We start from the raw sequence: 13,124 nt of genomic DNA, 5'->3' as shown, positions 1-13,124 counted from the left end.
TACACGACACATAGACACACTCATTTACAACACTCACAATACAGAGTACACAATGCATGAAAACACAGACCTACACTCACACACATTCGGACCTATCACACAGACACACATGCAGCACATATGAGCACTAAGCTACATACACGTCTGCACCAATAGATACACACATGCTAAACACATACACACATCTACACACCATACATGAACACGTGTGCACACCTGCACACAATGCCACTATACCCACATCTACACACACTATGCATACATGCATTCATACATGCAATGAACATGGACATACATATACACTTACACACGGACACACACCTACACACAATACTTTCACACATGAATAAACACACACACCACACATTCATAGCTCCACACTCCACATCAACACATGCTATGCATGCATGAACACATACCTACACACATACCATGCATTATATCTACACAGCACACACTACACACAGGAACATACACATTCACACACAATGCAAACACATGAACATGCATTCACATGCATTCACACCTACACATGCACACACACACACACACACACACACACACACACACACACACGGGAGACTTGAATGTAAATTCACATTTAAGTCCCCTGCTTGCACTGTAGTCTTTGAAGCAGTGCTGAGACGGGCAGGAGCCAGCTGGGACCCGCCTGGGGGAACAATGCTGTCATCCCCTTCTCAGGCTGACTTAGTGAGGGTTTTAAAAACGCGATTCTTACACTGAGCCTATAAATGAGGTGCTCTTTTCAACTCCAGGGAGTTGTTTCAAAACAGGGTAGAACAGAGTGTTTTTATTTGCAAACACTATTAACCATTTCCTGCCCCAACCTCAGAGAGCGCTGTGAACCAGGCTGTAGCTTGGGCCCTGGTGTGGGTGTCACCCCTGCTACTTGGCACCCACGCTGTGTGTGGTACCTGTGTAGGTGTGTGTCCCTGCATACCCAGCATGTGTCGACGCAGTGTATGGAGCTGTGACCGTGTGGCGTGTGTTTACTCACGTGTTCATCCATGCTGCTGCCCCAAGAGCACGGGGTCCCAGGGCCCTTCCCTCTGTGCAGCTCCATGTCCCACACCCCACCCCCGCCCACCACCTTGCTGGGGCACATGTCGTGTCCCTCAGGCTAACGCCCTGGGAACTCTGAGCGCCCAGTGTCAGGGCACGCTGGCCCCAAAACCACTGAGGACACCACGTTTCAGGGAGGCCCAGCCCCCGAAACGGAGCAAACCCACAAGGTACAGACTGCTGGCCCCACCACGCTGACGCCCCTGTGTGTCTGCCACATGTGTGGCCTTACAGGTGGCTTGTCAACCATCCCATGAAAGACTCTCCTCTTTTCTAGAGGGGGCAGCTAAGGCACCTCCACCTTCAGACCCTCAGGCGCCCTCTCAGTAAACTCCTTTTCCTCCTTAGACGATGTCTCCTGAGTCTTCCTTGGAGTCCTGACACCCGCTGAGGGGAAGACCTCTCCAGGGCGCTGAGCGCAAGATCCTGTCTGGGAAGGGAGAGGGTCTCTCTCACTGCCCAGAGCCCTGTGGGCATTCCCCCAGGAAACAGGTGCCAGCCTCCCCTAGAGCCCAGGACCCCAAGCTGCCCACACCAGCACCAAGGCCCACCCGACGCTGCACACCAAGGACCCTCACAGCCTTCCCATGTCACCAGGACAAACCCGCTCCCGTGTACCACAGCAGGGAGCAGCTAGACAGAGAGGCGCCCACCCACAGACAATGGCTGTGCATACTGCCCACCTGGGACATGCCACTGTCAGAGCACAGCCGCAAGACAGCTTCTGCCTGCAGGAGGGTCCAGCACCACTTCCACAGGACCGCAAGGACGGCTCTCATGGTGCAGTGTCCTGTAGCTTCACTGTGTGGGAACACGTGAGCCCTCCCCGCCCACACACCCAGATGAGCACAAGTCACGCCAGACCCTAAGCACCCACGGGTCTTCCAAAGGTGCAGGGCCCAGCCACATGGGCAGCACTGGAGCCAGTGGGCAGGGCAGGGCTGAGGCCCTGAGTCTGCAATGCCCCACCATGGGTGGTGCTAGTTGCTCTGGCTCTGGAACTGCCTGCTCCCTTCACACCACCCTGCACTGCATCTGGTCACCCCAGAACCACCCTAGTCATTTGGAGAGGAGGTGGCCCCTGTCGGGAGGTGGGGACAGGGAAAAGCAGGGGCCCCAGGCTGAGAAATCAGCAGGGAAGGGCTGGGTCCCAGCACTTGGGACTCCGAATGAGACTGAGCAGGAGGCAGGGTGTATGTGAGCTGGGGTAGCATGTGTGTGCATATGTGTGAGCTGGGGTAGCGTGTCTGTACATGTGTGTTGGGCACAGTGTTGGGGAACGGTGTTGGTGCGAGGCCAGGAGTGAGATCCTGGAGGCAGCTCCATGAGGCCACCAGGCCTGACCCCTGCCCTTCATGCCCCTCGGGGCTTGGTCCTGGGCCAGCTCGCTCCTCACACCCCTGCCTGCAGGCCCTCCCCTCAAGAGCCAGCCCCAGGAGGCAGTGCACAGGAAGACCGCAGGCTCTGCCCTGACTCCTCAGAGCCCACCCCCATGGGTCACCCCTCCACTGCCAGGGCTCCAGGGGGAGCGAGGGAGAGGGAGAAGAGGGAGGAGCAGGCAGCAGAGGCCAGCAGCAGAACTGGTCAGGGCCTATGTGGGGAAGAGACCCTGGGGGCTCCCATCCCAGAGACTCCCCCTGAGCCCTCACTCCTCTCCAGCCCAGGAAGTGAACCCAGAGCCTGGAGCCCACAGGAGGGCCCCAGCTGCCTGGGCCGAATGTCAGGAGTAAAGAGCCCTCCCCCAGCCTGGTAGCCAGCTAGGACGCAATCTCGCCACCTGAGCCCCCGCCTGCTCGGGACCGCCAGGCTGCCCTGCTCTCTGCCACCCACGGGCTGTCTCCCTCTGCCTCGAGGCGCCCAGCTGCTCACAGACACACTTTGATGCTCTTTTTCCGCTGGCTCCCCGGCTGGCGCCTCTCCGGCTGTGGCAGGCTAGAGCCTCGGTTATTTTAAGCAGATGAGGCCTACGCATCTCATCACTAATATCAGCAGTTTCACTTTTCCTATTTTCCACTCACCGTCAGCAACCACTTGGTGCAGAGTACAATATACCCTAACTGTCTCGGGAATGACCAGGCCCTGCACCCCCAGCCCCCAGGCAGGCAGGAGCCAAGGACGTCCTGCCGGAGGGTGAGCTGTGCCCCAGCAGTCAGGAGGCAGCTGGCATGGAAAGACTAGAAATGCAGCCACCTGAGCCTGGCGTGGGGGCTAGCTCGAAGGCTTGCTACCAGGCCCAGACAGCCATCCTTGGGCAGGGCCACCTGTGCTCTCACAAGCCCTGGCTTGGAGAGGGCAGCTGGAGTGCGGCAGAGGCTGGGCGCACGTGCCCCGGCAATGCGGAGGGTGGCGGGTTGCTTGGCTAGCCAGGGTTCAAATGCTGGGCCAGAGGGAGCTGAGGGCTCAGGCCCCTGCTTCTGTGAGAGCCCAGGGAGGGCAGCTACCTTGCCACCTCTCCTAGGGGCAGGGCCTTGGGGCGGGCGGGGGAGGCCCTCCCACCCAGCCTGGGAGCTGGCAGTCCAGGTGCAGACCCTGCCGGGTCAGGGCGAACTGCCCCAGGCTTCCGTTCCTCCCCCCCACCCCTGCTCTCCCTCCACACTCCCCTGGCTCTCCCCACCCACGTGGGTGTGGAGGAAGAGGGGCGGGGGTGAGGGGCGGTCCCCTCCCTCGACCTGACCCGGGACAGTTTCCTTTCCCCTGTCAGTTCTGCCAGAGCAGCAGAGGAGGGAGGAGCCGGCACGGGAGCGACAGACTCCACTGCCATGCAGACCACGCAGACCTGGCGACTGCTCTGGCCACTGGTCTGGGCCGCGCTACAGCTGGGCTGGAGGCCAGGACGGCTGCTAGGTAGGAGACATGGCTGCGGGGCTTGTGCTGGTCGTCCCTGGGGGATGGGGAGGCCCCGAGGGTGGGGTCAAGTCCAGGGCTCCCTGGCGTTGCCGGTGCCTGCGCTGTGTGGCTTTGGGGAGATGGAGCGCCCACTCAGGCTCCACAAGTCCCTACCTTGCTCGTGGGCAGGCAGGATGGCTGCCCACCTCAGCTGGCCCTGCACCCAGGGGCCAGGCCAGCCAGCACCCTACTGGAGACCCAAGGACCAGGCTGACCAGAACCCCCTCTTGGCCACCGCAGCCCCTCGTGGCCCTCCGGACTTCAGAACGTGGCTGGTTGGATTAAAGGGGTGATGTGTCTCGTTCCATCTGAAGTGTGGCCACATGTGACCAACATGCCTCAGGCCTGGTACGGCCCAGTTGGGGTCTCTGGACAAGACTCTGGGCTGTCCAGTTCCCAGGGCGTCTCAGCATGGTCACAGTGGGTCTGAAAATCAGGCTGTGCCCCGACCCCCGGGTCTGGACCGTCCCTAGGGAGCCTTCAGTCCTGTCCCCACAGTGGGGCGGGGGCTCCTTCTCACTGCATGTGCCAGGTTGCTCAGCCCGCCCTTGGCCATCTGTGTCCAGCCTGCTCGCAGGGACACGAGGCCAGCCCAGGCCGTCCTCTGAGCCGGCAGTGCCAGGGTACCATGCCACTGGCAGCACCGAGCCCAGGCAACACCCCTTTTGGGGACTCTGTCCCCTGCCCAAAGGCCTCTGTCCGTAGCCCCTCACTGTTGCTGATGGCAGGGCCCTCCCTGCCCCAGCCCCCCGGGGCCTACTCATAGCTCATAGCACGGGAGTGAGGCACCCTCCCCGGGGCCCTGGGTCTCCTCCTCAGTGTGTGCCTCTCCAAGGAAGGCCGCAGGTCACCCCTGAACCTCAGTGGAAGACACTACTGGGCATAGCGGTCCAGAATCTGTCGCCAGAGGTGTCCTGAGAGGGGCCTTGTTGGGGATCCCAGAAGCAGGGGCAGGAGGGGTGCGCGTGCCCCCTGAGGACCTGAGACCCCCATGGGGAGCTGTGGCTCACTCTGGGTCTGGCACACAGGCCTGCTCCCAGGAGCCAGCTCACCACCAGGTGGGGACAGGGACGGCCTTCTGTGCCACGTGCCCTCATGCTCTCCTGAGCAAGGCTTAAGCACACCGTGCCTCAGTTTCCCCACGTGTCAGAGCAGCACCGCCCACCTGCTCCTCCTGTCCCTGACTGGGTCCCTCCTGGCTTCAGGGGGCTCTCTACCCTGGGCCTCTTTGCTCCTTCTGGATTAGCCGTGTGGCCACCACATAGGGAGCCCCTCTGCGTGTATCTGGCTACGTCTGTTGGAGGCCCGCCCAAGTGGCCGAGGGAGCCTGGGGTCTAGGCTTCAACTTCAAGTTCCAACTGCCATTGTGACTGCGTGGCCACTGGCACCCCCCTTATCGCTGTCTCCTCACCTGCAATTTGGGGATGTTAACACCGGCTTGACAGGTCACAAGAGTTAGACCGGGTCATTTATGTAGGTCATGACATTTCATTTAAGGTGTTTGCCATCATGCGTATGCTCTTGTCAGAGAGAGACAAAGAGAGACAAAGAGACAGAAAGTGAGAGATCACCCCCTGGGGGATGGCTGTGCCGCAACCCCTTCTCCATTCTCCTCTCGGGATCTTGAGCACGCACACACGTCGCCCAGGGTGCTGGGCTGTGATGTGGCACACTGCCCTCAGCTTTGTTGCTGGGTTATGCCGCCAAGGTCTGTGGACAGGGTCAACACAGTGGCCAGCTCTTGAGACTGGATATGCGATTGGGCAGGGCCGCCCTGGGAGCCCACGATCAGACAGAGCCACCCCTCGGAACCCAGGAACAGCTATGGAATCCCACAGGAATAACTCAAACACGAGGTCTTCAAAAACGTTCATGGAAAATGGGAGTTAGTAAAAAAATTAAATTAAATTAAATTAAATTTAAAAATTAAAAACCCTGGGCTAGCCCAGCGGCCTTGTGGCTAGGAAAGCCAGACAGCACTCCCCTGGGGTGCTCTCATCCTCTCCCACTCTCTCTGTCTCTCTCTATCTGGCAAGCACATGCACTCTCTGGCAGGGAAGAGGAAAAGAAAAAACTATGCTTGCATTTTAAATTATTTTGCACCAAAGTAAACTCACACTTTAATTTCATTTTCTAAGAGCTTTTTGAGGCTCCCTAGCTTAATGTTAGGGAAACAGCCGAGGTTCTTGGAGGGCACTCTACCAGCGAAGGAGGCCAGGGAGGCTTCCTAGAGGTGGAGGCTGGAAGACCAGAGTGACACAGTACTTACTGGAGCTTCCAGGTGGGCTGAGCTGTCTGGACAGGCCAGAGGCATCACGGGGGGCCAGACTGTCTACCTGCGGCCTCTACTCTGGGCCCCTGGGGCAGGTAGGGAGGGACTGGGTGAGGTCCCCCATAGTTTCTAACACTAGCCCACACAGCCCTTGTGGGGCCAGAGAGGAGGAGGCTTAGACTCAGCCCTGATTCCAGATGGAGCCCTGAGGGAGGGACAGAGAAGGGTCCTGAGGCCCTCTGCCATACTCCCCCTGAGAAAGAGTCAGATGCCAGTAACATTCAGCTGTACCATGACACAGCCGTCCCCTGTCTGCAGGGACACACGCAGGGCCCTGGTGGACCCCCAGATCCACAGGTGGTTCCCCGTGTGTCTGTAGCTGAATGCCAGGACAGCTTCTGCATGACTAGCACAGGTGACACGTATGTGGAGACATGGACAGAGACTGCTGCATGCCAGGCAGGGTCCAGCAGATGGCATGAGAGTTCAGCACTGCTCAGGTGGCACGCAATTCAAGATTTGGGAATTGTTTCTTTCTGGCCAATCGGTGGCCTGGTGGTTAAAGCAACTGGACCCCACACGGCCGACTGCACAGTTTGAGTCCAAGACCCAGATGCTTAAAAATCAACCTGGGCGTATGTGTGACTATGCCAAAATTCCTAAAGAAGGGAGAAATGGAGGGGGAAGGATTGTGGTGTGACCATTCCCTATGGGGTAGCTTTCTCATGTTTCCTCCCTGTCTCTCTCTCCAGTGAGAGCATGCACCCTATGGCAAAATATTTTTTTAAAAAAAAGAGGAAACATTTGTTACTGGATATCCCATTTAATATTTTTGGAACAGGAACCAGCAGTTAGCATAATGGCTATGTCACTGGACTCTCACGTAGTCAACCACAGTTCACATCCTGGACCCGGTGGCTTAAACTCACGCTGGGCGTTTGTGCGTGCGTGCCCAAGATCCCGAGAGGAGAATGGAGGAGGAGAAGGGATTGCGGCATGGCCATCCCCCCTGGGGGGTGATTTCTCGCTTTCTGTCTCTCTGTCTCCCTCTGTCTGGCGAGCGAACGTGCCCTATAGCAAAAAAAAAAAAAAACCTCTCCAGAAAAAAAAATGGTTGGAACACAGCTGACAGGAGCAGCCAAAGCTGTGGGCAGCAAAGGCACGGATAATGGGCATGATCCCCATCATGGGTCAGGACGGCCTGGTGTGTGTTCCTGCAGCAGGCATGGGATGGCGTGGCTGTGCTGTGTGTGGTGAGAGTGGAACTGTGTGGCTGTGCCGTGCCTTGTGTGGTGGGTACGAAACGGCATGGCTGAGGCCTTGTGTGGTGGGTACGAAACGGCATGGCAGAGGCCTTGTGTGGTGGGCATGGGACACCATGGCTGTGCCGTGCGTGCTGAGCATGAAACGGCATGGCTATGGCATGTGCAATGGACTCGCTGCTCCAGAAGAGGCCCCAGTGCTTTGCCCCCGAGGAATTGAGAGAGGAGCCAGCCCAGCTCAGGGTCCTCCCTGGTCTCCCCACCCCACAGGCAACTGACGCTCCCAAATGTCTGTGACCCCTTCTTCAGCAAGAGCATGGGGCATCAGCCGGGCGAGGGGCCCAGCAGAGATGGGCAGGAGTCAGGTCTGGTCACGGCACTCCACATCCGGCCTGTTCCACTGGCCTGTTCCACAGGCCTGGCCCAACATGACTGTGGGCCCCGCCTCTGCCTCTTCCGAGCCTCAGTCGGGGCAGTGGATGCAGCTTCCCACTGGAGGGTCTCCTGGGGGTAGAGCCCCCTGTGGGTCTGGCCAGGGCCCAGCCTTGCCCATGGGAGGAGTGCTGCTGTGTCCCGCGGGCCCTGGGAGGATGCCGACTAGAGAGTGTGAACACGTGCAAACACGCAGGGCACCTCAAGCCAGGGCCTGGTATGTCCCAGGGTACCCTGTCCTGGGAGCACAAGGCCAGGCCTCTGTTTCTGTCCCCACAGGAGCAATGGCCCAGTTGGCCTCAAGGCTGGTACTCCAGGCCTCAGAATCTTGTTAAAAACGTGAAAGGCCCCACCCTGCCCACTGCCCAGGGCAGCAGGGCCCACTCTGGGCGGCCCCAGCTCTGAGCCTGTACTGAAATGGGGTGAAGGCTGGGCACCGGCCTGCCCAGGGGACCATCCCACTCAGGCCCCCCTGCCCTCCCTGCCCCCGCTGTGCGAGGACACGACAGTGGCAGGGCAGGGCTCAGGCTGCCTCCGGGTTCTGGCGACCTGGACCACGGAGGGAGGGTGAAGGTTCTGAGGAAATAAAGGGCCCTGGGTCCAGGCCAAACTCAGAGCTGAGACCCCCACCCTCAGTTTTCGTAAAGTTAAAGGGGAGCCCAGGAGGGAGGCCCCACCAGGAGGGCAGACTGTGGGGTCCAGCTGGTGGGACCCTCCTGCTCTAGGAACCGAGGCCTGGCCACTGAGCCCTCCTCTCCCCGCCCTCTGCCCCCAGACCTGCCGGGCGCACCCCGTGGCCTCCTCACCTTCTCCCCTGCCCAGCTCACGGTGCCTGAGGGGGAGAACGCCACCTTCGTCTGCAGCTTCTCCAACACCACCGAGCGCTTCGTGCTGAACTGGTACCGCCTGAGCCCCAGCAACCAGACGGACAAGCTGGCCGCCTTCCCCGAGGACCGCAGCCAGCCGGGCCACGATCGCCGCTTCCATGTCACGCTGCTGCCAGGCGGGCGCGACTTCCTCATGAGCATCGTGGCCGCCCGGCGCAACGACAGCGGCACCTACCTCTGTGGTGCCATCTCCCTGCCCCCCAAGATCAACGAGAGCCCCCACGCAGAGCTCACGGTGACAGGTGGGCCGGGCGGGGCGGGCATCGGAGCCCTTCCCAGGCAAGGCTGGGGCCTGCAGGGCTGGGGCCAGGCCTCTGGGGCCCGAGGAGCACTTTGTGGTGGCCCTGACCCCCAACCTTTGCCCCTCCAGAGAGAGTCCTGGAGCCACCCACAGAGCACCCTAGCCCCTCGCCGGAGCCCCAGAGCCAGTCCCAAGGCCTGGTAGTGGGCGTCACGAGCACCCTGGTGGGCACCCTGCTGCTGCTGGCCTGGGTCCTGGCTGCCTCCTGCCTCAGGGCAGAGCGTGGTCCCCGAGGTAAGGCCACCAACTTCCCTGCCCACCCCAAAAAGAGCCCTCCAAAGAGGGCTGTGAGAGGCTTCCAGCATCCCGGGTCCCTCTTGTCCCCTCTGAGCAGTCCAAGGGCAGGGGTGGCAGGAGTGACCAGGCCCGAGGCCTTGCTGCCCAGGCTGAGCCCTGCTGTGGCCAGACGGTGCGAAATGCTGTCCACTCTCACCACCTCAGTGTCGCAGGCCCCCCGCCCGCCCTCACCTCCACAGGGTGGCAGGCCCCCACCCACCCCGACCTCCTCAGGCCCCAAGGACTCCCCTGCCCACCCTGACCTTCTCAGGGCTCAAGAACCCCCCAATCCCAACCATCGCAGGGCCCAAGACTTCCCGCCTACCACGACCTCCACAGGGCCTGAGGACCTGACCTCCCCAGGGCCCAAGGATTCCTTCCACCCACCCACCCGACTTTTCTGAGCCCAAGGACCACCCACCCCAACCTCCCCAGGGCTAGAGAACTCCCACACACACCCCAACATTCCCTGGGGACCCCTTGCCCACTCTGACCTCCCTGGGGCCCAAGGATTTCTCCCACCCACCCTGATCTCCCCAGGGCCCGAGGACCACCCAGGCCTCTCTGGGGCCCGAGAATTTCTCCCCACCCACACTTGACCTCCCTGGGGCCCAAGAACCTTCATTGACCCACCCTGACCTCCCCAGGGACTGAGGAGACCCCCCCCCACCCACTCACACCCTGCCTCCCCAGGGCCCGTGGACACCCCACTCAGCCACCCTGACCTCCCTGGGGCATAAAGACCTCCTCCCCTGACCTGCACTGGGACTTCCTGACCTGCGTGGTGGGCCCAGGGCTGGGTCACGTGCTGTGGTTGATATTCTCAAGCCCCTCCCGAGGCACCAAGCTCTGCCCCAGCCCGTGGTCCCAGCATACCACGTGGCCCTGAGTCCTGAGCTCCCAGAAGAGATGCCCCAGGGGGCCATGGGGCCCAGCCTCACTGGTACCCTGAGCAGGACAGGGCAGCGGCTGTGCCAGCTAGCGGTTCCTAGGGTCCGTTTCTTCAGCAATTTCTGTGCCCCCTATGGGGCTGTGCGTGTGGTGGTGCTGGGGTGGGGCAGCCTGGTCTGACATGCACCAGTGCATCGCATGTACCATACAGCAGCCACATGCAAGGACAGGGCATTGCAGTGCGTACACATGGCCCTTGGTGGTTGCCCTGGGCCAACACGACGGGTGGGCAGTGAGTGGGCCGGGAGGTCGCGTGTCCACCTTTGCTCCGGATGTGCTTCTCTGCAGGGCCCAGAGGAGCCAGCAGTCAGGACTCGCCCCCGGTGAGTGCCAGGCCTTGTATCTGTCATTTCCACCCTCGAGGGGTGGGCACAGATAGAGAGCTGACTGGGGGCCCACGCCACATGTTCCCACCAGTGTCCACCAGGCTCCCCCCAGGCCCCCACCCTGTGACCTTCTCTCTCCTGTTAGTGGGGAGGCTGAGGCAGAGAGGAGGGGCTGCTCCCCAAGTCCAGGGGCCAGGAGGGGCAGCAAAGGCCCTGCTCTGGGGGAGGGCCGGGCCTTGAGGGCAGGCGCTGCCATTCCAGGCACTGACTCCCCCCTCTCTCCCTAAGAAGGAGGACCCCTCTGGCATGCCTGCGGCCACTGTGGACTATGGAGAGCTGGACTTCCAGTGGCGAGAGAAGACCCCAGAGCCCCCAGCCCCCGATGCCCCTGAGCAGACAGAGTATGCCACCATCATCTTCCCTGAGAGGCCAGCGGCCCCTTGCCCAGGCCGCAGGGGCTCCGCTGATGGCCCTCTGGGTCCCCGGTCTCCACGGCCTGAGGACGGACACTGTTCTTGGCCCTTCTGACCAACTACCTGGCCGCCTGTGCCCTGCAGAACCTGCCCCGCAGTTTGGACTAGAGGGCATGCGGAACGGGGCCCAAGGGCCAAGTGGCCCCCACCTCTGCAGCCCTGCTGGGTGGGCCTTCAAAGGACTCCCAATATCTTCTCAAGCCCAAACCAGTGGGCATCCCTGGCCCACGAGGGGAAGATGGGCACACAGGCCTTCGGCCACAGTGGAGCAGCTGGAGGCAGCCCCACTGTCCTGAAGCCACGGCTGCACCCAGGGCTTGTGCCTGGAGGGGCTCTGGATAGAGACCCTCCTCAGAGCAGGCCCAGGGTTGCACACTGGACATGGAGGCTGCACTACCCCTCAAGGGCACCAAGGCAGGGAGGGTATGGTCTGGGGCTCCTCCAGAGGCCATGTGCTCCCCACTGGGGCTTGGGGAGGCCTCAGTGAGGCAGGTAGCTCCTGGCTGCAGAGACCCTCCGGAGCCCCTGTCCTCACCCCTGCCAGGCTACATGTGGCTCTCTGGGCAGCAGGGACCGAGGCAGGGGACAGGCAGGGCTAGAAGCCCCTTCACTGCCCAGCGGCCTGCAGCCCCAAGGGTCTCCAAGTCTGAGGGAATGGCGAGGCTGGCAGCCCCTCCGCTGTGCCCCTGGCTGGGGGCAGGTCCAGGGCAGGCGCCTGGGCTGTGATTTAGGTTAGGGAAGGTGGGGACCCTGGTTGGCGCCACTCACCATGTTATTTAAAGGAGCTTCACCAGGAGCAGGTCAAGTGGCACAGGCGTTCCTGGGCTGGGCACCATGGCAAGGCCCAGCCCCTACCCATCCTGGCCATCAGGGAAGGCAGCCAGAGTTCAACCTGGTCCTGATGGCGGCATTCAGAACCCCCCCACTTTGGTTCTAGTTTATTCTAATTAAACAAGGAATGCTTGGAGGAGTCTGTCCCATAGCCGGTGTTGGGGAGCAGGCAGGGTCCTAGGCAGGGTTGTGGCCAGGCTGAGGCTAGAGACGAGGTTGCAGCTTCCAGGTCCTGCTCTCCAGTTCACAGGTACCCCAGACACCTGGGGTGGTGAGCTGTTCCAGATAGAATGAGGGGCCTGGGGCCCACAGGCAGAGGACTGTCACCTGTGGGTCTCCCCCACTCCCTGTTTATGGGGCTGTCCCCAGAGACAGAATCCACCAGACACACAGGTTCCAAGCGGCTGTGAACCACAATGACAGACCCCTTCCCAGCCTGCCCACGGCTCTGGGGCCACAGCTGCCCACCGCCACCCAGCCCTGGAGCTTGTCCTGGCCTGCTAGCCTGACCCGGGCCTGAGCAAGGCGAGCTGCAGGTTCCCCTCGGAGGCACCGGACTGTGCCTGGATCCCAGCGGGTCCCCTGGAAATAGCCACAGGCACAGGGAGACCTGCTGGAGAAGCAGACGACGTTCAAACCCAGAGAGACGTACGTGGCTTTCGTACATTCAAACAGCAACCAGGCAGAGCGGGCGGGGAAGGTTCCCTCGTCAGCAGCCACAGATCAGTAAAATGCCGAAGGCACACACTTGACAAGAAATGTGTGAAACCCGCAGGGGGAGGGGACTCAGCATGGCTTCGTCCCCAGGACACACGGTTCTTGGTCACCATGGCATCACAGAGGTGCCAGCTCTTCCCGCTCTGTTACAGTCGACACCATACAGCGAAAACCCACATTTCTAGAACTCTAATGTCCACACAGGAACACAGCGACGCGGCTCCCGAGATGGACACTCGGGACGGGAACACAATGGGCCCCAGGACCCAACCGCAAGGGTGTCCCATGAGGGTGTGGAGTTAGCCTTCGTCTCAATGCAGCGAGATGGCGTGCAGGCAGTGCCTATGGGGGCTCCACAGCGGGAGCCTGAGGGTCTCCCCACCACACAGACACCCGGCGAGGAGCAAAGACTGACAGCAAGAAGCTT

At 61.1% G+C, this 13,124-nt stretch overlaps 1 protein-coding gene across 2 annotated transcripts; it reads left to right on the top strand.

Moving 5' to 3' along the window:
- Nucleotides 1-3,795: 3,795 nt before the first annotated feature.
- On the top strand, nt 3,796-13,124 carry PDCD1 (programmed cell death 1). Of its 2 annotated transcripts, none has more exons than XM_027767002.1 (5): nt 3,796-3,927; nt 8,711-9,064; nt 9,193-9,357; nt 10,639-10,673; nt 10,968-13,124. In XM_027767002.1, exons 1-5 carry the CDS (start codon nt 3,843-3,845, stop codon nt 11,202-11,204), a joined length of 876 nt encoding a protein of 291 aa, XP_027622803.1. In that variant the 5' UTR covers nt 3,796-3,842; the 3' UTR covers nt 11,205-13,124. The 2 variants fall into 2 exon arrangements, with proteins under 2 accessions (XP_027622803.1, XP_006165239.1); XM_006165177.3 differs by having other exon boundaries at nt 10,965-13,124.

This window comes from Tupaia chinensis, unplaced genomic scaffold, assembly GCF_000334495.1.
Source record: "Tupaia chinensis unplaced genomic scaffold, TupChi_1.0 Scaffold143823_1, whole genome shotgun sequence".
Classification (NCBI taxonomy): Eukaryota; Metazoa; Chordata; class Mammalia; order Scandentia; family Tupaiidae; genus Tupaia; species Tupaia belangeri.
This window is presented reverse-complemented; position numbering and strand designations above follow the sequence as displayed.

Excerpts from the sequence above, each read along its gene's own strand:
- PDCD1 (XM_006165177.3), top strand. The coding sequence starts at position 3,843 with ATGCAGACCACGCAGACCTGGCGACTGCTCTGGCCACTGGTCTGGGCC. Across the intron at positions 9,065-9,192 it reads CGCAGAGCTCACGGTGACAG|AGAGAGTCCTGGAGCCACCC; the intron begins GTGGGCCGGGCG and ends TTGCCCCTCCAG. Across the intron at positions 9,358-10,638 it reads GGCAGAGCGTGGTCCCCGAG|GGCCCAGAGGAGCCAGCAGT; the intron begins GTAAGGCCACCA and ends GCTTCTCTGCAG.